The sequence below is a fragment of the Hyperoodon ampullatus genome (genome assembly GCF_949752795.1).
Source record: "Hyperoodon ampullatus genome assembly, chromosome: 1".
NCBI lineage: Eukaryota > Metazoa > Chordata > Mammalia > Artiodactyla > Ziphiidae > Hyperoodon > Hyperoodon ampullatus.
This window is the reverse complement of record NC_136914.1, coordinates 145,059,492-145,084,975: the sequence shown is the minus strand read 5'-3', so window position 1 is coordinate 145,084,975 and position 25,484 is coordinate 145,059,492. Positions and strand designations below refer to the sequence as shown.

Genomic DNA, 25,484 nt, shown 5'->3' with positions numbered 1-25,484 from the left:
TGAAAGGTTGAAAGAATCCAAGTGTCCATTAACAGGTACTTGGATAAACAAATGTGGTGTGTACATACAATGGAATATTATTCAGCCTTTAAAAGGAGTGGAGTTTTGACACATGCTACAGCAGGGATGAGCCTTGAAAACATTAAGTGAAGTAAGCTAAGTAAAATAAGCCAGACACAAAAAGACAATATTTTATGATTTCTTGCTACTGACTAGATCAACTTCTTAAGGGTCCAGCCATGTTCATTCCCTGATCCTGTTTCCATATAGACCTAGAAATAGAAACAAATGCCACCCTAGACACAAGTCGCTTAAATACTTTAATAAACAAATTTTATTATTAACTAAAAGTAAGCAAAACAACTGAACAAGAGGAAGTATCATATTATTTCAGGCACAATAAGGAAAGATCTTTTTGAGCATGAGTTTGTGAATCAACTGGAATTTTATACAAAGAAAACTTCCAGCCCTGGGGAGTACTCCTCTGGGGAGTACCATTCCAAGCCTGGTGACTACTTTTTCTTTGCCTGTTTGTTTGTTTGCATCATCCTCCGTCACTTCCTTCTATGGCAATTGAGTTCCTATTGCAAACAAAGCACTGTGTTGAGGGGTACAAAAATGAAGTTCAGTAAACACAGTTTCTACCCTCCTCCTCCTGAAGGAGCACCAATTTGAGTCATGGAAAGAGCCAAGTTGTCCAATTTATTTCCCACAGTGCGTTAAATCTCATTGCACAGTGCAGTGATACAGACTCAGGTGAGAACACAGAGGGGCCATAGCCTGATGAGATGGAGGCTGGAGGAGGCTCAGGGGAATGATGCTTGTGCTTTTTTGTTGTTGTTGTTGTTGTTGTTGTACACGGGCCTCTCACTGTTGTGGCCTGTCCCGTTGAGGAGCACAGGCTCCGGACGCGCAGGCTCAGCGGCCATGGCTCACGGTCCCAGCCGCTCCGCGGCATGTGGGATCTTCCCGGACTGGGGCACGAACCCGTGTCCCCTGCATCGGCAGGCAGACTCTCAACCACTGTGCCACCAGGGAAGCCCTTAATTTTGATGGAGAAATTAATTTCCTCATTCAACCAACAAACATTTACTAAATACCTGTTACATGTCAGATATTTTTCTAGTGTTTCCAAATTTTAGTGTGCACCAGAATCATCTGGAGGGCTTGTTTAAACACAGACTGCTGTTTGCGGAGGCAGGAGGTCTACAGCAGGGTTTGAGAGTTTGTGTTTCTAACATGTTTCTAGGTGATGGTAATATTGATCTAAGGACTGTACTTTGAGAACCACTGATTTAGACAGAGCAGTACAAAATGGGGGAAAAGCAAGCAGTGCCATAGGTCGGGTTGTGCAGTTTTAGCATGAAACAAAGGCACCAGCATGGGCTGTGGGGCGGCAATGGACCTGAAATCCAGCCCTTATTGCACTTGCTAGGCCCTGAGGGCAATGTAAGCATTCGGGAAGGGCCGCTGGTCTGTATTTTGTCCACCCAAAAGGGCCCCTTTGTTAAATGTCTGCCCTGTGGGTATGTCTGCTCAGAGGGACCACTTTTTTGTAACTTGCACAAAGGCATGGGGTAAACCAAAAGCTGGAAGCAACATGCAAAGCAGGGCAAGTGAGATGGAACTGCAGGTGGCTTAGAGTGCCCAGAACAAAACAAGTGATGATGAAGCTATGGCTCCGCGCTGGTCAACCTGACTTCCAACTGTGGTCTGTTTCACTCAACATCCTCTATCCTTTTCCACACACAGATTCTATGTTAAAATGTTTCACCCACAAGGAGACTGTCTGATTCTCATTCTGTCTTGGATCCATCCTGTCACTGTGGACAGCCCCTCAGCTTACCTACATCCAGACCAGGTGACACTATCAGATATTAAATAGATACCAGAAAAAGGCAAAATAAGGGACTCTAAGGACCAACTGAAGGAAACTAATAAAATAATGGCTTGGGTAGAAGATGGTGAATGAATGGAGAAGACCACACAGCACCAAAACGCCTGGTGAAGATTACTGGAGAACATGAGGGCTCAAGATATGAACTTGGTGATTAATGGGAAAAGATGAAAGGAAATTACTGGCATGTCAAGTCAAGAAACAATAACAGAGAAGACTATCAGAGTGGTTGTATTTGGAGTTGACCTGAGAGAATTAAGAAAATGTTGCTTGAGAAAGCCTATTAGGAGAAGGATAGAGTCCTTGGACAAAATAACATCCTACATAAGAGATTCTGCTTAGTAAGGAAGAAAGGAAATAGCCTATAGATGGAGATTCTCATTTTTTAAATATTTAAAAGAAGCACAGCCAGACAGTTATGTTGTGGGAACCATGCTTGCTGTACATATCTAGGATGTTTCCACTGCCTAGAATTATTCACCCGCTTCTTTTCAACAGGGCTTTCGGTTTCAGGGAATAAGATTCATGTGATAAAATGGATTGGGTGAGAACAAAAAAATATTGAAATTTCAACCTTTCTGTAGCAAAGGCAAAAGGCTTCAAAAAAGATTATTTAAGGTGTGCTATAGAGTGCAGCATTCAGACTTTCCTCAGCACAAGAGAGACTCTTCTCTGTGTTACCCAATTAATGTGCAGGTAAAAATCTGCTGTCTGCAAAGTATCTCTCACGTGAAGGCTCAGCAGGCATCAAGGCCCTGGGAGAGATTGTTAAAACACCCTCTGGAGCGTCTGATTCAACTTCTCGTGTATAACCTTAGAATTTGCATTTCTAACAAGTTCCCAGCTGTTGCTGATGCAGCTGGTCTGGGGACCACACTTTGAGAACCACCATTTGTAAACATTAATAATGTCATTTCTTACAATGAAGAAATCAGTGTCTAAATGCCCAAAGTCACAGCTGTTGGACAGTTCATAAAGCAGTGTGATACAGCTACTGAGTTAAGACAACACCCCAGGAAATGTGGGCACCTCTCACTCTGCCACAAAGAGAGATTGCCCATTTTCCCCAGTCTGCTTACCAAGGATCTCATACCCAAAGTGACAGGTGCAATATAGCAATGTTTCATAAATTTGACCTCAGTGGGTGAGAGTTAATTATAATAGGCAAGGCTGATTGGGTCATACCAAGTAAATGGAGGATGTGGAAACTGTAGACAAGTTTGCCATGAATTTTCTATTAAATGATTAAAAGATTCCCTAAAGGTAAATGTGAGGGCATATATTTGCTCCAATCATCTGCCAGAGCAAAATTTATGCTACATATATCTTTGAACGTGCCACTCTGTATTTGAAGAATACCATCAGCTGGAAACAAGCACAAAGAGAATAGCATGGAATAGACTTCCTGGTGATGTCCACAGGCAGGTCTGGGAGCCCATAAGCATCTTAAATCAAAAGAGCCACCACTGAGATTCGGCTGCAACTCACCCGTGCGTTATTTAAACACGCTTAGATTGAGTGGCTTATCTGGCCCCAAATAAATCACTGAAATAATTGGAAGCAGAAAGAGCTTTTGTACACTGTCCTTTCTTTGATCACTGGACTCATCTCTTCAATGAACAGGTTTCACCCAACAGAATGATACGTGGTTTGGAACTACTGTGGAATAAGCTCAGATGGGTGAACCAACAGCACTGTTGGTTCCAAAACTAAAATTGTGCAGGCACTGAATAAGTATCACAGGAAAACATTACCAAGTCTTATTAGGAATACTGTTGGAAGTAGCTGTGATGGGAGGGTGGAGCCCAGTTCCTTTAAGAGGAAGGTTGGGACTATTGAGTTCGCTCTCAGCTCCTCTCATTAAAAGGGACTTAAATGAAGACTCCTGACTGTGAAGGGGAGGCCAGCCAGGCTGGGTGAAGGAGGAGGCTTCTGCTAACAAGCCTGGTATGGGGCCTTACACAGAAAATCAGCACAATTGACATCTTTTGTTGTTTCTATGCGGACTGATGTGTGGGAGAGAAGGCCCTGTTGGGTTAGTTAGGGATATCCTTTTTGAGGGAGCCCTGGAAAAGAAGCCAGATGGTGAAATAAAGACTAGCTGAGATCAATGTGACAGAGCCTTCGCAGCACCTTTAGTTATGGGTCTGTTATACTGGGAGAAAACAGTTGTTCCCCTTCTGGTTACATGCTTTGCTTGTGTGGTGTGAGTGTCTTGAATGTACCTCTATAAATGCAAGACGCCAAGACCAATATAGAGTGTTGTTTTAAACTGTACACACAAAGGCTCCTCAATTAGACCTCTTCCCATGGTGTAAGTATTTTGATGGTTGCCATTTTGCACTCTGCCCATGGGGTAGAGCCAGGTAACCGTAAATCCCAAATGGGCTGATCAGCAAAGACTCACTCTAACCCACTTCGGTCAAGCAGCTCAAGTTCTTTTAAGCACTTCTTCTTCTCCTTTTTTTTTTTTTTAATACAGAAGTATTTTTAAATTTAATTATGTGAAACACAAAATGCTGACTTGACATATATTCACATGTAACTCTTTCTCTCACGTTTACAGCTCAACAGATTGGTGAATCCAGAGGAACTGCTATAAATGCTATATACTGTATCGGTATTTCAAAAGTTTATTCCAACCCATTTCTTCTTTTATATTCTAAAACATCTTCATTATGCTGTTTGATGAGATAGATCCACAAGAAAACGGAGGTGCCCAAGGTCAGTCCAACCTTCAGCCAGTCAGGTCTGCCAAGTGGCGATTCCCGAATGTAGAACTTTGACCGCGCTGAAAAGACGCTCGGGAGCCTGGCCGGGACCAGCAGCTTGGAGAAGGGGCGCAACAAGGCGGACGGCGCCATCTTGCCGGGCTGGGCTCCGCCTTCTCCAGCCCCGCCGCTCCCGCGGGGTCGGCGTCCGGCCGAGCGCCCCCTGGCGGGCGGAGGTGCAGAACTGCGGGCGCTAACCCCCTCTTTGAAGCACTTCTGACACGCTCAGCACCCTTATGTCCTCAGCGCTTGTGAGTATTTGGGCTTTCCCAACAAGGAGGATGACCTGGTCCCTACAGTTTATTCCCTACTGCTTGGCCTTCAGACAGTGTGCTCACCGTAAATGAATCCAAGGAAAAGATCGGATTCAAGATCAGATTCAAAGTTAAGTGGAATTTGATTTGATAAGGAAATATATTTACCTCTTAAATGTTAGATTCATATGCATTAGAGCAAATTAAAATTAACTTTAATATTACTAATATTACTAATAATGTTCAACACTACCATGTTTAATGCCATGGTGGTAATGTAGTTACTGAGGCTTTGCTGAAACATGACAACTGCTAATAACTACTGCTTTTGGAATGCCTACTATGTGCCAGGGGATTTATGTACATTATTAGTCTTCCAAAAACTCTGTCAGATGTGTAAACCTTGTAATTAAGATATAGGGACTCTGGCAAAAAAAAAAAAGAAAAAAAAGCCCAAGTAAATTGCTTAAGATTGTCCAAGTAGTAAGTGGGAGAGATGGGCTCAAACTTAGGTCTGTCTGACTCCAAATCCCATGAGTTTCCACAACAATGTATTATTATTTTGGTGTTTTTCTCTAAGAAGAAGAAAAATTATTTTATTATATTTGGAAACAATATTATCTTTTTATTTTAAAATTTTGCAAGGCAGAATAGGAACATAATCTATCATAAAAGTACGTTTGGTATCGCAAACTCCAGGAAAATAATGGACACCTTTCTAAAGGATGCAGCAATTCTCTCCCACTGATTTCGCATAGCATTCATCTACAGAATTTAACTTTTTCTAGATTCCTGGAAGAAAAATCCCTCCTTACATGATAAAATTAAAGGCATATTCATAACCAAAAATTCCTCTAAGCAGAATTGAATTTTAAAACTTCCAGCAAAAAGAGACTGACGTCTCAGCAGAAAGTAAATAAAGATACTTTCTGCATCTTCTACATTAATTGACACTCATTTTAAAATATACTAATTAGTTGATGGACAGTGAACTAAGGAATTTTCACCTTCTCGTAAATTATGTGAAGTAGTGGCACCTACTGACAATGTACGATATTGCAGTCTAGCATCACTAGAAACAAATTCTAAAGACTTTAATATAGGAAGAAACTGTTTTGTCAGGTTTTAATTTTTATTTATTTATTTTAAAATTTATTAATTTTTTGTTTTTTTAAATTTTTGGCTGCGTTGGGTGTTTGTTGCTATGTGCGGACTTTCTCTGGTTGCAGCGAGGGGGGCTACCCTTTGTTGTGGTGTGCAGGCTTCTCATTGCAGTGGCTTCTCTTGTGGCGGAGCATGGGCTCTAGGCACGCAGGCTTCAGTAGTCGTGGCATGAGGGCTCAGTAGTTGTGGCACGTGAGCACTAGAGCACAGGCTCAGTAGCTGCGGCAGACAGGCTTAGTTACTCTGTGGCATGTGCGATCTTCCTGGGCCAGGGCTTGAACCCGTGTCCCCTGTATTGGCAGGCGGATTCTTAACCACTGCACCACCAGGGAAGCCCCTGTTTTGTCAGGTTTTTCAAATTACAGAATGCATCTTCCTGGAAAAAATACACTATGTCTGGAGTATAAGTAGTTACAGAATATGCATGGCACATCTTTCTGACATCTCAATTTTATTCGACATTTATATACGAAAATAAATGTTTATTATGACTTAGATGGCACAATTAGCCTGATTTTTTTTTTTTTATCTATGATGGAAATCTTCCAAAAGTGTCTCTGTTTCAAACACATTCATTTTCGTCTTGCTATTAGAGGTTCTTCAGTGGAAAACTTTTAGAAATATTGGATCTAGCTCATTCCCTTTGTTTGAAAGATGAGAAAAGTCATGTTCCAGCTTGTGTCTAGGCTCAGAGAAAAGTTCAGGGAAGACAGACTTACAGACTCTTATTCTTCATTCTTTCCATCTGAATTTACCACAGGGTCCCCATTTGTACGGTAGATAATCAAAATAGAAAAAAAAAAGTTCAATTTGGGGAATCATAAACACGTGGTCAAAAGACTTTGGGGAACGTGAGAAGTTCTATAACCTCGGATCATTGAAAATTGGTAGCAATGCTACAATAAAAATCTCCCATGGGAGAAATTCTGCAAGTTCTCAAAGGACTGTGAGTGACGTCTAGCAGTTCCAATAGCAAGCACGTCTTCTTGCTGATCGTCAGTCTCTTTTTGCTGGAAGTTTTAAAATTGAATTCTGCTTAGAGGAATTTTTGGTTTTGAATATGTCTTTAATTTTATCATGTAAGACAGCAATTAAATCACCAGCATTAGCTTTATAGCACAGTTAACATTCTGAAACACATCTATTCCATATAATGAAAGATACTCAAATTTAGGCCAAGTTTTTAAGTTCAAAGAATAGCTTTAAAATAAGACTGCCAATGAGTCTGTTTATTGTTTGATTTGCAGCTAGTTAGATATCCAGATTTTTTGGGTCATACATGTCTTTGTGTTCTACTTTGCTTTATCAGAAAGCAAAAGGACTTAGATGTGGCCTAACAGTGGACAGATAACTTCAAAATTTCCAAATGATTCTTCAAAATGAAATCATAGACTGAGGTTGGCAAAAATAAGAACTGAAAATATGTAAGGGTCATTACTACAGCAAATAGCCAACCCAGGCTCAAATGGGTGCAAATTAGCTGTTACTATGCTGCTGAAGAGGCACGCATTTGGCTTTTAGTCAAAGCAACGTGGTCAACATGGAAACATTATTGTTGCACAGAACTAGTGTTTCAGATGTAGGGAGCCTCCAGGGTTTGTTAATTCAGCAACTTAAGAAAGCCATTAAATACCCAGAATTATTCTTTTTCTTCTATCAGCCTTGCCATCTGGGATAGGCCCTTTCATGCTTGCAAAATGATTCTATCTGCAAACTTTACATCCTCACACATCAATGTCCAGAGGAAAAACAAACTCAAGAGCCCTCTCTCACATGTCTTTTTTAAGAGCTTAGAATCTTTCTCCAGGAGTTATTCCAACAGATTTCCACTCATGCCTTATTAGATTTGGACCAGGTATCTCTTTCCAGCTCAATCTCAAAATGGAAAGGGAAATTGAACTACTGTGTTATGATTGGTTGAAGGCAATCAGGATTCACCCTCTTGGGGCTGTGACTGGGACAGGACTAATCTTTCCTGAGCCCTAATACCTGCATCAAATATGGGTTCTACAGAAGGAAAAAGGGCTCTTGGCAAAAACACAAGTGTCTCCTAGACGGCACATCATAAAGCAACAGAAATTAACATACCCAAGGATCAATGGGGAGAAACTTTTAGCATGGAAGGTACCTTGATATAAAATAGAATGTATAGGGACTTCCCTGGTGGCACAGTGGTTAAGAATCCGCCTGTCAATGCAGGAGACATGGGTTCGAGCCCTGGTCCGGGAATATCCCATATGCCGTGGAGCAACTAAGCCCGTGTGCCACAACTACTGAGCCTGTGCTCTAGAGCCCGTGAACCACAACTACTGAGCCCGCGTGCTGCAACTACTGAAGCCCATGCGCCTAGAGCCGGAGCTCTGCAACAAGAGAAGCCACCGCAATGAGAAGCCCACACACTGCAACGAAGAGTAGCAGTGGCAACTAGAGAAAGCCCGTGCACAGCAACGAAGACCCAATGCAGCCAAAAAATAAATAAATAAATTAATTAATTTTAAAAAATAGAATGTATAAGTGAAAGATATGCTTAGAGGACTTAAAGAAAGGAAAACTCATTAGGTCAGTGTTTCCATCTATCCCTTCTGCTATCTGGGAATTTTATCTCTGACTCCTAATCACCAAAGGCAAAGGCAGACTAACATCTTAAGGGTACTTTCCTCAGCTAGTATGTATACAAAGTACAAGAAGGATAATGACTTGTCTGGCAAAATACTGGGACAGCAAAAGGGTTTTGGTCCAGCTGCCTCTTTCCCCAGCACAACTCCATGGGTCCTCTGTGCTTACACCACACACACACAAATTCATAAAGGCTGTTTCTAGCATTGCTGTGTGCCTGATCTTGGGTTGTGGCATCCTGTGGGAGAAGGGGCACAGGAGATGAAAAGGAAGGTGTTTGTTCTCAGGAAGAATTGTGAGCTCTTTGGGTTCTATGAATTCAATGTAAGGGTCCTGTCAAACAATGTAGATTATGTAGATAATATAATGGAAGTTTATGTTGATAATTTCATTTACAGTGCATATTCTTATCATGTTCTACATTATGGTTACAAAGTAGATTATAGGATTTTTTTTCCTCAAACAAGATTGAAAAGGTCAAAGGGATGTTATTTTAATAAATCTCTAAGCCAGAATCACATAACAGTATAATTTGAAGAAGAATTCTTAACCTTCTCTGTGGAAACTTGAAAAACATTAAAGAAAGGCAAACCTCAAGATTTTCTACTAAAAAAAAACTGGTTATAAACATTTTTTAGCATAAAAGAAAATTGTACTTGGATATCCTATGTAACAGTGATTAATGTCCTAAAATTATATTTAGCTAAACCATATTTAGCTGTACTAAAGAAAGCTCAGGCTCCTTTCAGATCTAATGTGATTCCAAGAATTCTAAGATTTTATGTATTACTTAATGTTGTTGTTCTTTTTGTTACTGAGTATTTAAAAACTATACAGATTCATTAATTTAACAACTATTTATTCAGTAACTCATACACACCAGGCACTGTTCTGAGTGCTTGGGATACATTTGTGAACAAAAGTAGACAAAAGATTGAAGCCCTTGTGAGCTAATATTCTAGTGAGGAAAAGAGAGACTATGAATGATAAACATAACAGATTAATAGATATACTATGATAGAAGGTAATAAGTGCAATGGGGGAATACAGAGCAGGGTGAGAAAATCTAGAGCATAAGAGACGTTGCCTCTTTTTTAATGTTTTTTTAAAATTAATTTTTATTGGAGTATAGTTGCTTTACAATGTTGTGTTAGCTTCTACTGAACAGCAGACGTTGCCTTTTTAAATGAGGTGGATAGGGTAGACCTCATGGTGAAAGATGTATGTATATCTTATAAAGTTGTATGTGTATATATAATATAATATATATTTACATGAGTACATAAATACAAGCTACATTAAAATTAAATATTAACTATATGTATGTTTCTACACTGAAAGTCTATTAATGTATTTCCCACTAATTAAAAATTTGCGATTAATTCAAACACTACATTGGTTAAAAATTTATCTTTGTGTTTTCCATGAAGAGCTTCTAATAGCATAAAATGACTTCAAAGAATGTTTTTATAATATTTTTTGTTTTTCTTGATTCTAAAAGCTTGCTTATTTTAGGAAATTTAGAATATTAAAAAGAAAGAAAATAAAAATCGTCCATAATCCCACTGCTCATAGATAACTACTAATATTTTAGAAAAATTCCTCCCTTTCTTCATACCTGCCCTTCTTCCTCTTTCCTCCCTCCCTCTCCCCTTCCTCCTTCACTTCCTTCCATCCAATCTTCCTTTTATCCACCTAGATAGAATTAAAAATAATTATATAAATGGGTAGTTTGTTTTTTTTAATTGAGGCTATGCATAGGTCTTCAATCTCTTATCTGAAAACTCTGGAACCAAAATGTGCTTGAGAATTGAGAAATGATTGGGTATAAAAAGGTAATTTTATATAAACTGTACATTACATAATATCCCTAGTGTGGTCTGGGGCAGGACCCTGCAATCAAATACATTAATAGTGAAATGTTTGTTCATAATACATGAGATTAATAAAGACTATAAGCAGCCTCATATGAGTTATGGTCATATTTTGCTATTAATTGACTCACAGTTAATCACAAATAGTCTCTTGTTTTTCTGAGCTTATTAGATTTCAGAATTGCAGATAATGAATTGTGAACCTAAGCACATTTTTTAAAATGGTGTTGTTTCTTTAAAGTTATATTTTAGAAAAAATTAAAAAAAAATTTTTTTAAGTTATGTTAATATTTTATCATGTTAAAGTTTTGTAAACAATTTTGATAGTGACAAAATAGCTTACATATTAAAAATTTATTAAATATATTTTAAGCATGTTAGCCAGTTGTTCACCATATTTGATGTGTATGTTTTTCTAGTTTATGTTTACCTATTTATGTTGTTTTTAAAAATATTTACAGATATTACATGTATCAATAAATACCACATATGATACTTGTGGTGTCATCATACTCATGGCTGCATCTGTAGATCAAATCTGTAGATTCTTTTTTGTTTGTTTCACCTTAGGGTTCACTTTAATGAAGTGAATAGTGTTGCACATTCTATGGGTCTGGACAAAAGTATGATGACATATATCAATCATAACGTCAAAGTATTTTCACTGCTCATAAAAACTTCTGGAATCTGTATTCCTCTCCCCTCTCCCCCCAAACTACTGACAACCACTGATCTTTTTATTGTTTCCACAGTGTTGCCTTTTCCAGAATGGCATATAGAATCTATTTTTCTTTTCTTTTTTCCTTGAAAAGAGAGCTTCAAAGCCTTTATGTCTATAAGACCACTCATGGCCCACCCATGTGTGGACTGGACAGTCTCTAGGTGGCAAACTCCCCCACTAAATACTGTAGCTTTTCTTCCAATATTGAGCCCTGTCCCACTGGTCCTGCCCAGCAGCCACGTGGAGGACGTGTGTTGGGTATTTGTTGGGTATTTTGTGCACCTTGTCACAATGAGCCCAGATTCCTGTCAAGTGTGTTGTAAACAGACGAGCCATTTCTTCACGCTCCCTACTCTGAGCACACCCCTATAAGATGTTTTCAGTTGTGCCTTTTTTTTTTTTTTGCGGTACGCGGGCCTCTCACTGTTGTGGCCTCTCCCGTTGCGGAGCACAGGCTCCGGACGCACAGGCTCAGCGGCCATGGCTCACGGGCCCAGCCGCTCCGCGGCATGTGAGATCTTCCCTGACTGGGGCACGAACCCGTATCCCCTGCATCGGCAGGCGGACTCTCAACCACTGCGCCACCAGGGAAGCCCTATGTCTTTCTTTTAAGATTTTATATTTTCCTTTTTACCCCTCAATCTATCTAGAATAAACTCTTTAGCTACAATGTAACTTCTAAACAAAAACACTTTAAAGACACATTATAGCTATATAGATATTATAGATATATAGTTATTGTAGATATATATACATGAGCATTTGCACATGGTATAAGATTTTGGCAGGTACTTTCTGAGGATCCTCTCTGACTTTTGGGAGCCATCTGGCTCAGAGAGCTGATCTCAACCACACGGAAGGTTAAGGATTAGAGCCCAGACCCTGTCAGTAAGGAACACGTGGTCCAACACTGCAGATGCTGGGTCAGTATGAGGAAGGTTCTTTTTTTTTTTTTTTTTTTGTGGTACGCGGGCCTCTCACTGTTGTGGCCTCCCGTTGCGGAGCACAGGCTCCGGACGCGCAGGCCCAGCGGCCACGGCTCACGGGCCCAGCCGCTCCGCAGCATGTGGGATCTTCCCGGACCGGGGCACGAACCCGTGTCCCCTGCATCAGCAGGCGGACTCTTAACCACTGCGCCAGCAGGGAAGCCCTATGAGGAAGGTTCTTAGTCAAGAATTATCTTCAAAAAATCAAAGACAGTGATTTCCAAGTGGATGAAAAAGTGAAGAAAGGAAAGCAGCTTTTTTTAAAAGAAAGTTCGTGAAGAGTGGAAAAAGAAAACCCAGTGATTTCAGTGAATGCCAGTATAGCAGAAGAGAGGCAGCCCCTTTCTGCGCGAGCTAACAGGGTGCTAGTCAAGAACACAGAGAAATGTCTTAGACCGTGAACTGTGTGAGAAGATTCAGAAACTCCAAAAAAAAAGAACTTGATGATTCTTATTCCATAAAGAGCCATAACAGATGGCCTTTCTCAGAAAAGTGTTCTCTGCTGGCCTGGTTGATAATCGTAACGTAGTTTTGTAGTGGCTGCTAATTTACCAAAGATGACCTCAATGCTTCAGACATTGACACTTAAGTATAAAGGAACTTCTGTCTGTAACGTTCCTGCGGTTCCCAGTGAAGCAAAGCTGATTGGTTTTGCTCCTGGAGTGTCAGATGATGGATGTTCTTTGATGTCGTCCTTTCTCCATTACGCTAATAAACCCTAAGCCTTCCCTCTTTCTGTCAACTGCCTCCTTCCCCTTGCAAAAGCTTAGTAATATCAGAAGATTGTGAAGAGGTCAATTTAGACGAGAATGGGAGAATAAATTTTTAAAGCTTACCACACTCTGAGTTCTGCTTCTTATTCTAGCAATCCTCAATCCAAGAACATGTAAATGCCACACTGGCATGACTGTTGCTAACTTTTACAAGCTGCAATGTAACATCCTTAGCAATCAATTTGGACTTCGTTTATAAAGAATTTGAAATGCACTCAGGTGGTATGTTTATTGGTACAAAAGAACTTTCAGAAAGTCATCAGAAGAAAAAAATGTTTATCAGAAGTTTAGTTTTTCTTTTATTGTTATTTTTTTGTTGGATTATTGTCCATCAGACTATTTAATTCTGTACTTAATATATATACATATAAAGATTTAACATATATATCATATATAAATTGTTTTTACATATTATCTATAAAGGGAAAACATCTGGCATATATGTTTCTTGCCATTAATTTCCTTTTTTACTTAAACAAATAGCTTCAGGTGTATCTTTGGAGTATCTGTACTTCCAGTTTTTGAAATAATCTAATTAGGAACAGGAGGCATATTCTATTGAAACTAATCGACAATCTGATTGTCTTTTGGAAATTGGAGTTGTCTTGCAGACATGAACATCAAGAGTGTGCCTGAAGCTGGAATATTGCCGGATCTCCAAAATGGCTCTACATAAAGTGACATATGTAAGTTCAGCTTCATAAGGATGCTTTCAAACTAGGCTATAACATAAAAAGTCCTCATTCTGCAAGTTGCTAACTCCATATCCACACCTGTGATTTAGCTTCTCCTTGAGTGATATGATTTGTTTTTCTAAAGAAGGTAAATGTGAAAACTGGAATCTGAGTTTAACTTGAAATTCCTCAGAACTGCAAGATAGAATAAAAATTATGAGAAGAATTTTGTGTAATAGCCAAAATGTAAAATGTTCTTAGGTTTTAAAAGTAAACACTCCTGGCTCAAGTAGCCCTTGGCTTTGAACTGTGGCTTATATATAATGAAACTAATAACTTTCAGATTTTTAAACAGAAAGATAAACTCTCAGGGAGGCGGGCTGTTTGCATGGTACCATTGCTACATTCTAACTAACCCTAGATATGGGAGCACTTTAATGTATTTTTTAAAATGCAAATATATACTACTAAGAAATAAGGTATTTATAATCACTTTACCATAAATTAAGACATTATAAAGCCATTTATATAAAACGTAATGTAATTTAATTTTTGCATGTTATTTATACAAGGATACCCCTGAAAGATGACTGAAAAGATAAATGAAAGTATAATGCCAAAATAATGACAAGTGCTGCTCCATTATCTCCTTGTATGTCAAGTTGTCCAGCATTGGTTGGTATTCCCTCTACAGTTCCATTGTAGACCAACTGATTTTTTTAGTTTAGAAACTTGTATGAGAATTTTTTAAAGTTTATGATTATTATTTTTGTAATACAAATAGCTTTTTCAGAGTGTGTCTGTATAGTCTTTTTTTTTTTTTTTTTTTTGCTGTACGCGGGCCTCTCACTGTTGTGGCCTCCCGTTGCGGAGCACAGGCTCCAGACGTGCAGGCTCAGCGACCATGGCTCACGGGCCTAACCGCTCCGTGGCATGTGGGCATCTTTCCGGACCGGGGCAGAAACCCGTGTCCCCTGCATCGGCAGGCCAACTGTCAACCACTGTGCCACCAGGGAAGCCCTGTATAGTCTTTATTTTAGTTCATTCTGTCTGTATCAAGATGAGCTCTTTTAATTTGCTGCTTTGATCCATTTTCAGTTGCTTTCAAATTGAACAACGTTATCACTACTTGTTGGGTGTTCTTGGGGCTTACATCTAGATTGGTCTGCCCCTCTGTCTATCACCATCGACTTGGAACATCCCACCCATTCTTCCCATCATCTGCAGCTGTGTCTTCCTCAACTGGGTCTATACCACCCACCCTATGGGTGTGCTGTACTTCCTTTCCTGTACTTCTAGCCTGTCCCAGCCACTGAAGCTAACCCTATGTCTTTGAGTGGTATGTGATAGGATAACCTTTTCTGTGTTTGAGCCACTCTTTTAATAAGCATAATATGTCTAAACTTAACAGAGAATAATCACTCTTTATGCTTTTGTCTTGCAGAGATAATCTTTGGATGGCATCTGATTTTTGTGTTAATTCTATTTATGGTATCTTTATCAACATGACTTAAATTCTCCACAAGTTGGGAACAGTTCACAGAGTGAGTTTTGTAACTTGCAATTTCACATGAAAAGATCTGAGAACTCCTACAGTAAAAGCTGGGTTGGACAAAGCATTTCTTACGTTTATGAGGAAATCCTTTCCTGCAAAGCTCCTATTTGTCCTCCTATCAAGCACATTTTAGGAAATGTTACCCAAGAGAAATTTCTTTAACCGTCACAGTAAGCAAAGGGAGCTAACATATGATGAAAACCACCCAACTGCCAAACATCACATATTTGATATCATTTAACTTTTTACAAAAATCTGAGATTGTTTTCTTGTCATTTTTCAGTTATGAGAACTGAGGTTTATTAACATCAGGCACACTTGCTCACATTCATACCTGTGCAATCAGGGCCAGAATCTGTACCTGACTCCAAATCCCGTGCTCTTTCTACAAAATTTACTCATTCATTACATTCTTATTTGATAGAAGTGAATCTCTTGAAGATCTCAGATAAAAGCTCTTAAATTATCTCAACTATTCCTATTGGGAAAAACACTCCTATTTTTACCTGATGATTTGTTCATTTTACTGGAAAGCAATCAGTGGAGGGTGAAGGCAATAGATGCTAAATAATTTGGTAATGAAGCAAGAATTAATGTCTAAAGTTAAATTAAAAGTTTGCTAAACATTGTTAGTGGTAATTTCTTTTGAAAAACATATAACAAACTGGAAAAAATTAAATTTACAAATATAAATATAAATTTATGTCAGAAACATTGGCCTACCACTTCCTTATATTTAAAAAATTCATTTTAATTTTGTTTGCAAAGTGTCTTAGTGATTAATCTATGTCCTGGGATTAACTTTAATGTTTTATGGGAAAGATAGATTTCTGCCATACTGTTGGAACCTATTGAACTAGGAGTAATAATAAATTAAAGAAAAAATAAATTAAAGGCTAGTTATTCTTTTGGGGAAAATGGATCTACATTTTGCTAATTAATAAAATAATACATTTTGATAAAAAACTTACAAAGTTTTGCTAGAATATTTGAATATTATAGTAGTTTTCTCACTTTAAATTGCCAAATTTTGACTGATTGCCTCCTGTGATTTATAGAAGGAAGATAATACTTCTAGAGACATTGAAAGACCGAGGAATAGGTTGGAAATTAAAAGGAGATTCAATCTCCCCTGGCTTCAATGCATTCTCCCCACAGCTGCTAGAATACTTTTCCTTAGACATTAGAAAGAATAGGAACTGCCTCTCTTTGGTATCACCCACGCATCACGCCACACAAGGTACAGTTTTATGCAAATAAAATAAATTTCCAATAAAATGACAATGACAAATAATAATCCAAAATAGATAATTGATCAAGATGAGAGTTAGGTATGTGTAGAATTGGCCAAATGTCCAAAAATGTATTGGTTTACAAGAAATTTTTAAGCCATCAGGAATTTTACCTTAACTTCTTATTGAGGAGCTGCTCTGTATTTGAACTCACATTTTGCTGCAGAATAATCTGAAGTTTATAATGCTAGAGTTTAACTTTGCTGGAAAGTAACACCATCATCTCACTGATTTTTAAAGCAGAACTCATTTGGTATAGTTCTTTCACAAAGGAATTCTATTACCTACGATTTATTTATTAACAACATATTAAAATGTAGATCATCAGTTATATGAAGGTAGGCACTTCATTGAAAGAAATAAGGAAATTAGATATGGGCTTTGGTGGTTTTCTTTTGCTGGAACTTTTCCCAAAGTTGCTTCATTAAAATATTTTCTTGGGCTTCCCTGGTGGCACAGTGGTTGAGAGTCCGCCTGCCGATGCAGGGGACATGGGTTCGTGCCCCGGTCCGGGAGGATCCCACATGCCGTGGAGCGGCTGGGCCCGTGAGCCATGGCCGCTGAGCCTGTGCGTCTGGAGCCTGTGCTCCGCAACGGGAGAGGCCACAACAGTGAGAGGCCCGCGTAACGCAAACAAAACAAAACTAAACTAACAAACAAAATTCTTAAGGAGCTTTGTCAGATTTTGGAGGAAATTCAAATGAATAATTGTATTTTATTTTTATTATGAAGTTTTCCACTTTAAAGTATATTTGAGTGTATTGTGCAATGATCCAAGGTAATATTTTGTCAGACTTGCAAGCATAGCATTTGAATTGTTTAACTCATCTGATTATATTGGATCTGATTATATTATTATAAAGCTACCACCAGTCCTACTTTCCATTTTCAGAGATATAATAAAGAAAAAAATATGTATATTGTATGTGTACATATATTCTTCACAAGATCCTTGACCTAAACTCTGAGCTTTAACTCCCACATTTGTGATTAAGATTTGTTTGTTTCAAACTAGAGAAACTAACTCTGATTGACTTAAACAACTGTTTGGAGAGATACTGGGTTACTCACATGAGTAAGAGGGAAGTTGTAGAACATGGTCAGTCTTAAGGGGCCAAGGTAGCAACCACTATCCCCTCAAGGCACTCTGTTGCCTTGAAGTTCAAATTCCAGCAAGGGAAAGTCCAACCAGCCTGGTTTGGATCACATGGTTTTCCCTTGCCTAGGAGAGGACAGGACACTTTAGATCAAACTGGGTTCAGTGGGGAAAAAGATAATTTTCCTAAAAGATATTAAGGTGCTATTCCCAAAAGAAGATGGAATGGATGTTTGGAAATCAAGAAAGCAACAATCTCTCAAATACTTTTAATAAAGTATTATGCTAGAATAACTTTCCTCAGAGAACCAGGAAATCTTATGTGTATTTTTTATCATTCTTTTGAGTATGCATATGCAAAGATATATAAGGAATAATATTGCCTAATAATTGACCTTAAAGCATATAATTGACAAGAGGTATTGAGCTATGTCTAAGATTGAGTTAATTGGAAGTATCCCATTTTATAAATGAGGTAGTTACCATATATGTAACCCAAGTTTTAACTCCGAGCTCATATAGATAGGGAAATTTGTTACAGCATTTAGGAAACTGGTGATTTTATTCACATATATCCGTTGGGAGAGAATCCTCCTTGGGAATATCCCATTTCTTTACATCTCTCAAGCAGAGACACTGATTGCCTTAGTTCTGGATTATCTTTTCAAAAATATTTTTCAGGGGCTTCCCTGGTGGTGCAGTGGTTAAGAATCCGCTTGCCAATGCAGGGAACATGGGTTTGAGACCTGGTCTGGGAAGATCCCACATGCTGCAGGGCAACTAAGACTGTTAGCCACAACTACTGAGGCTGCACTCTAGAGCCCGTGAGCCACAACTACTGAGCCCATGTGCCACAACTACTGAAGCCTGCACGCCTAGAACCCGTGCTCTGCAACAAGAGAAGCCACCACAATGAGAAGCCCGTGCACCGCAACGAAGAGTAGCCCCCGTTCACGGCAACTAGAGAAAGCCCGCACGCAGCAACGAAGACCCAACACAGCCAAAAATTTAAAAAAAAAAAAATATATATATATATATTTTTTTTTTCAGAAGATAGAGGAAGTATCTCCTTCTGGAGTAGGTGGCAGACAGGTTTGCTGCCCAATATAATAAAGATAATGTCTCTTTCCAAAGCAACAGGCAGGATTACTGCCCATCATAAAAGGTTTGGGTTCTCTAAATTTAGGGTTCCTTTCCTGTAGTGTGGCCACTGCATGTGTAGGTGTCACCTGGCCCTCTTCACTTTGCCCTGTGGGAATCAGGCTCAGATAACGGGCACAAGGAAATGCTGATACTGTGGCTACTGATATTGCTGGGAGTAATGAAGTCTTCTGTCTCTGACCCAGGAATCTTGCGTCTTCTGCTAGCATTCCTGAAACTATGGCAGCTGACTTATGTATTTCAGACTTCTACAGTTCTTGACAATAGCAGCCTTTATCAACGTTGACATTTTTCTTTATAGATATTGAAACCAAGGAATTTACTGAGTCCCTACCATGTACCAGCCACTGTGTTAACCTCTTTATATACATAATTTAATCCTTAAATAATCCCATAAATTAATAACTATTTTCTTCATTTTGTGCCTTAGCACTCAGAGAATTCATTAGAATTTATTTCAGGGAGACCCTTGCCATTTGTCTGTCTGTCTGTTTTGGTGACACAATACATTGATAATACTCTTGAGTAGAGGGTAACACCTCAAGGACACATTTGAAAAATAAATGACTGTCATTATATTTAGGACAAAGGGGTAAATGTTTGTTGCTACTGAAAGAAGGGAAAGAGTTGGAAGTTAGAGAAAATGTCAGAGACTGAATACTAAGTGGAAAAAGGCAGAAGAGAAAGTAAAAATAAAAATAACAAGGCAATAAAGCTGTGGTAGAGGGCAAGGCAGGGTACACAAATACTAGATAGGAGCCTGTAGTGGGATGCTATGAATGCAATCCCCATAATCCCACAAATATTTAGGACGGACTGTACAAACCATGAGAAACTCATTTCAGGGATTAGATTACTTGCGGATCCTCTGGAAGGTTCCGAATTTCATATCCAGGTTTACATCCAGGGTGACACGAGGTTTGGAGGTCATGGTGAGTTGGTAAAACAGAGATGGCAAGCCAGAGGTTCTTGAAGCCCCCAAATACTATGTGGGATTCTTATTCAAGGAAAACCTGATGCTCATAGAGGTTGAGTATTTTGGTCAAACTCACAGTTATTGTGCTGCGTGGCAGAGGTTTTAAAAACCGAACATTTTCATTATGTTTAAGTAGAGAATCGCAGAAATACAGTCAAGAAGGCTTTTTTCGCTTAACTTATGTGGAACCCAAATATCAAAGCAATGAACATAACCAAGCTGGTGCAAATGATTTTCAGTGCTTGATTTGGATATCTTGAGTATGTCGGCTATCTCCCGCATGGTATAACAATGATTGTTCTCAGTTAATGTCTTGATTTGATCGCTATCAACTTCAACTGTTCTACCTGACTGTGGAGCATCGTCCAGCTAGAAATCTCCAGCACGAAACGTCGCAAACCACTTTAGATATGTTTGATCAGTCACAGCACCTTCTCCATACACTGCACAAATCTTTTTTTGTGTTTCAGTTGCATTTTTACCTTTCTCGAAATAGTAAAGCATAATATGCTGAAAATGTTGCTTTGCTACTGTTTCAAAGGTCTCTGGTTTATGGGACTAGATGAATGACAATTCTGTAGACGAAAATAGGAAATAGAAGACAGAGTGGGATTAGAAGGGACAATGGCATCCATCACAGTTTGGGATGCACTGAGCTCTTCATTAGGAATCAGGAGAGGGGTCTGGATTAAGTAATAGGAATCTGGAGACCCCTGTGTAAATTACCACATCTGAGAGAACTTGAGATCATACTGTTTACATTCATGCTACCATCCATCTTGCCTTTTTGAAACTTCCGTTACTTAAAAGGAACATGAGAAAAGTCTGATAAAAAGGAAACTGAAGGGAAAGACATGTTTTTGGTTGGCATTCAGGAGTGGCCAGGAAGCAGGAAGACATTAGGGTCTCCACCCAGGAACAGAGAGAAAGAACCTATGGAAGTTAAACAGAATCAAAGGAGGAGAGAAGGCTTAAGTCTCATTATTTACATGCTAAATCCTGCTCCATGCTGTAACCCCTTGTGAGAAATGCGGAGTATCATCTCAGCCTAGGCCGGACCCTGCGATTTCGCACATGTATTCCCTCAGCCCCGCCTTCCCAGGGCAGATGGACATGGCCCGAGTGTGGCAAATGCACGTGAAGCAACACACTGAGCAGCTTCACCAGCACAAAGCCAGCCTCTCGGCCTGCAGAGGCGTCTCCGAGTGGAGGGGGCCTCGTGCTTGCCAGCCGCCTCTGTGTCTGTGTTGGCTGATGTGGGTCGTCATCTGACGGCCGCAGAGGGGGAGAGGAAGAAGGGAGCTGTGAGGTTCCCCCGAAGATGTGCAAATGCTCCCCCCAGTCAAGGGCAGACTCAGGAAAATCAGCTCATAGGATGATTCTCCCAACAAACGAATTCTCAGGAATAGGTTAAGAAGCACTGGGAAGCCCTGGGGTTGGGTTTAGTTTACCAAAGCAGTACTTCGTGAGCCTCATATATTGTGCTCCCCCTTCTGCTGCTGGGGTGGAATAAAGTGGAAGAAGAGCAGAGAGAAATTATCTTAACTTCTGAGTGCAGGACACAAATTGGTAAAACTCACGCATTTCCACAAACATTAAATTCCCCTCCTATTACTCAGCAATTATTGCCAAGTTAATTGGTTCTAGATCTAAGCATTATCACTTCCTGTAGGAGGCTTAAGATAGAGTTTGTCAATATTCTTGGCAGTATATTACACACACACCAGCATTTGAGGCAAACTGAAAAGACATAATTTTATTATGCAAAATTTTCAATTTGAATATATCTACCCAGCCACAAATGGAGAAGCTAGAGCCCCACAGTGCTGCCTGGAAGGCTGGGGAGGCAGAGGGGGGCGTGTGTGTGGTGTGTGTGTGTGTGTGTGGGGGTGCCTGGTATGTGTGCGTGTGTGTATAGCATGTGTGTGCTGGTAAAACTTTCCTTTTCTATGGAATCACAAAGGCTGGAGGTATAACTGTTTCCCCCTAACACCTTTTTCCCTTGGAGCAAAGACTGATGAAAGTGAAGAGGTAGTTATATAAGATGGAAACTAGGCACGAGAAACTATTTCTAAAATTATTGAAAAGTAAGGATTAGAGCAAACATTTTCTTTTCTTTTGAGCTTGTACTTGGAGCTTAAGCAATTTTAAGCCAGCAAAAGGATCATAGTGTGGCTGCAACAGCAGTGCAACTGATTTTATATCTGCCTAGGATTTAACATCCTGCAGGTGCCCAGGATGATTAGAAGAAAATGACAGAAATGAAATGGGGCAAAGGGACCCTCAAGTTGGGGAGAATAATGGCTGCTAAATGACTCTGTCCTATATGGACTCAACCAAAATTAGTGCATAGACAAAGAATCAGTATGAGATGCTTTGAGCTGCCTGGACATTTGAATAAGTGAGTGTTTAAAGAATAATTGTGGGACTTCCGGGGAAGATGGCGGAAGAGTAAGACGCAGAGATCACCTTCCTCCCCACAGATACACCAGAAATACATCTACATGTGGAACAACTCCTACAGAACACCTACTGAACGCTGGCAGAAGACCTCAGACCTCCCCAAAAGGCAAGAAACTCCCCACGTACCTGGGTAGGGCAAAGCAGAGAGATTCCCGCACAGAGGAGCGGTGCCGAACGGCACTCACCAGCCTGAGAGGCTTGTCTGCTCGCCCGCCGGGGCGGGCGGGGCTGGGAGCTGAGGCTCGGGCTTTGGTCGGAGCGCAGGGAGAGGACTGGGGCTGGCGGCGTGAACACAGCCTGAAGGGGCTGGTGCGCCACAGCTAGCCGGGAGGGAGTCCGGGGAAAAGTCTGGACCTGCCGAAAAGGCAAGAGACTTTTTCTTCCCTCTTTGTTTCCTGGTGCGCGAGGAGAGGGGATTAAGAGCGCTGCTTAAAGGAGCTCCAGCGACGGGTGCGAGCCGCGGCTAACAGCGCGGACCCCAAAGACGGGCGTGGGATGCTGTGGCTGCTGCTGCCGGCACCAAGAGGCCTGTGTGCGAGCGCAGGTCACTGTCCACGCCCCCCTTCTGGGGAGCCTGTGCAGCCCGCCACCGCCAGGGTCCCGTGATCCAGGGACAACGCCCCGGGAGAACGCACGGCGCGCCTCGGGCTGGTGCAACGTCACGCTGGCCTCTGCCGCCGCAGGCTCGCCCGGCACTCGGTGCCCCTCCCTCCCCCGGGCCTGAGTGAGCCAGAGCCCCCTGCTCAGCTGCTCCTTTAAGCCCGTCCTGTCTGAGCGAAGAACAGACGCCCTCCAGCACCTACACGCAGAGGCGGGGCCAAATCCAAAGCTGAGACCCGGGAGCTGTGAGAACAAAGAAGAGAAAGGGAAATCTCTCCCAGCAGCCTCAGAAGCAGCGGATTAAAGCTCCACAATCAACTTGATGTACCCTGCATCTGTGGAATACATGAATAGACAACGAATCATCCCAAATTGAGGAGGTGGACGTTGAGAGCAAGATTTATGATTTTTTTCCCTTTTCCTCTTTTTGTGAGTGTGTATGTGTATGCTTCTGTGTGAGATTTTGTCTGTATAGCTTTGCTTCCACCATTTGTCCCAGAGTTCTATGCGTCCGTTTTGTTTGTTTGTTTGTTTTTCTTAACGATTATTTTTTATTTAAATAACTTTATTATATTTTATCATACTTTATTTTATTTTACTTTATCTTCTTTCTTTTTGTCCTTCCTTCCCTCCTTCCTTCCCTCCTTCCTCCCTCCATCCCTCTTTTCTTTCTTTCTTTCTTTCTTTCTTTCTACTTCTACTAATTCTTTCTCTCTACTTTTTCTCCCTTTTATTCTGAGCCGTGGGGATGAAAGGCTCTTGGTGCTCCAGCCAGGCATCAGGGCTGTGCCTCTGAGGTGGGAGAGCCAACTTCAGGACACTGGTCCACAAGAGACCTCCCCGCTCCACATAATATCAAACGGCGAAAATCTCCCAGAGATCTCCATCTCAACACCAAGACCCAGCTTCACTCAACGACCAGCAAGCTACAGTGCTGGACACCCTATGCCAAACAACTAGCAAGACAGGAAAACAACCCCACCCATTAGCAGAGAGGATGTCTAAAATCATAATAAGTCCACAGACACCCCAAAACACACCACCAGATGTGGACCTGCCCACCAGAAAGACAAGATCCAGCCTCATCCACCAGAACACAGGCACTAGTCCCCTCCACCAGGAAGCCTACATAACCCACTGAAACAACTTTAGCCACTGGGGACAGACACCAAAAACAACGGGAGCTATGAACCTGCAGCCTGCAAAAAGGAGACCAGAAACACAGTAAGATAAGCAAAATGAGAAGACAGAAAAACACACAGCAGGTGAAGGAGCGAGATAAAAACCCAACAGACCTAACAAATGAAGAGGAAATAGGCAGTCTATCTGAAAAAGAATTCAGAATAATGATAGTAAAGATGATCCAAAATCTTGGAAATAGAATAGACAAAATGCAAGAAACATTTAACAAGGACCTAGAAGAACTAAAGAAGAATCAAGCAACGATGAGCAACACAATAAATGAAATTAAAAATACTCTAGATGGGATCAATAGCAGAATAACTGAGGCAGAAGAACGGATAAGTGACCTGGAAGATAAAATAGTGGAAATAACTGCTGCAGAGCAGAATAAAGAAAAAAGAATGAAAAGAACTGAGGACAGTCTCAGAGACCTCTGGGACATTAAACGCACCAACATTCGAATTATAGGGGTTCGAGAAGAAGAAGAGAAAAAGAAAGGGACTGAGAAAATATTTGAAGAGATTATAGTGGAAAACTTCCCTATTATGGGAAAGGAAATAGTTAATCAAGTCCATGAGGCACAGAGAGTCCCATATAGAAAAAATTCAAGGAGAAATACACCAAGACACATATTAATCAAACTGTCAAAAATTAAATACAAAGAAAACATTAAAAGCAGCAAGGGAAAAACAACAAATAACACACAAGGGAATCCCCATAAGGTTAACAGCTGATCTTTCAGCAGAAACTCTGCAAGCCAGAAGGGACTGGCAGGACATACTTAAAGTGATGAAGGAAAAAAACCTGCAACCAAGATTATTTTACCCAGCAAGGATCTCATTCAGATTTGATGGAGAAATTAAAACGTTTACAGACAAGCAAAAGCTGAGAGAGTTCAGCACCACCAAACCAGCTTTACAACAAATGCTAAAGGAACTTCTCTAGGCAAGAAACACAACAGAAGGAAAAGACCTACAATAACGAACCCAAAACAATTAAGGAAATGGGAATAGGAACATACATATCAATAATTACCTTAAATGTAAATGGACTAAATATTCCCACCAAAAGACACAGATTGGCTGAATGGATACAAAAACAAAACCCATATATATGCTGTCTACAAGAGACCCACTTCAGACCTAGAGACACATACAGATTGAAAGTAAGGGGATGGAAAAAGATATTTCATTCAAATGGAAACCAAAAGAAAGCTGGAGTAGCAATTCTCATATCAGACAAAATAGACTTTAAAATAAAGACTACTAGAAGAGACAAAGAAGGACACTACATAATGATCAAGGGATTGATCCAAGAAGAAGATATAACAATTGTAAATATTTATGCACCCAACATAGGAGCACCTCAATACGTAAGGCAAATACTAACAGCCATAAAAGGGGAAATCAACATTAACACATTCATAGTA

At 40.3% G+C, this 25,484-nt stretch overlaps 2 protein-coding genes across 2 annotated transcripts in view; both read right to left on the bottom strand.

Moving 5' to 3' along the window:
• Positions 1-440: 440 nt before the first annotated feature.
• The window catches only part of TNIP3 (TNFAIP3 interacting protein 3), a 65,620-nt gene continuing 40,576 nt past the window's right edge, over positions 441-25,484 (bottom strand). Inside the window, exon 11 of the mRNA XM_079714072.1 lies at positions 441-581. Within this exon, the coding sequence (XP_079570198.1) occupies positions 565-581 (17 nt within the window). The 3' untranslated portion in view covers positions 441-564. The remainder of the gene's footprint in view (positions 582-25,484) is intronic.
• On the bottom strand, positions 4,141-4,761 carry LOC307054130 (NADH dehydrogenase [ubiquinone] 1 subunit C1, mitochondrial-like; the record flags this gene model as incomplete). Its single annotated transcript, XM_079705668.1, has 1 exon — positions 4,141-4,761. One exon carries the CDS (start codon positions 4,759-4,761, stop codon positions 4,531-4,533), a length of 231 nt encoding a protein of 76 aa, XP_079561794.1. The 3' UTR covers positions 4,141-4,530.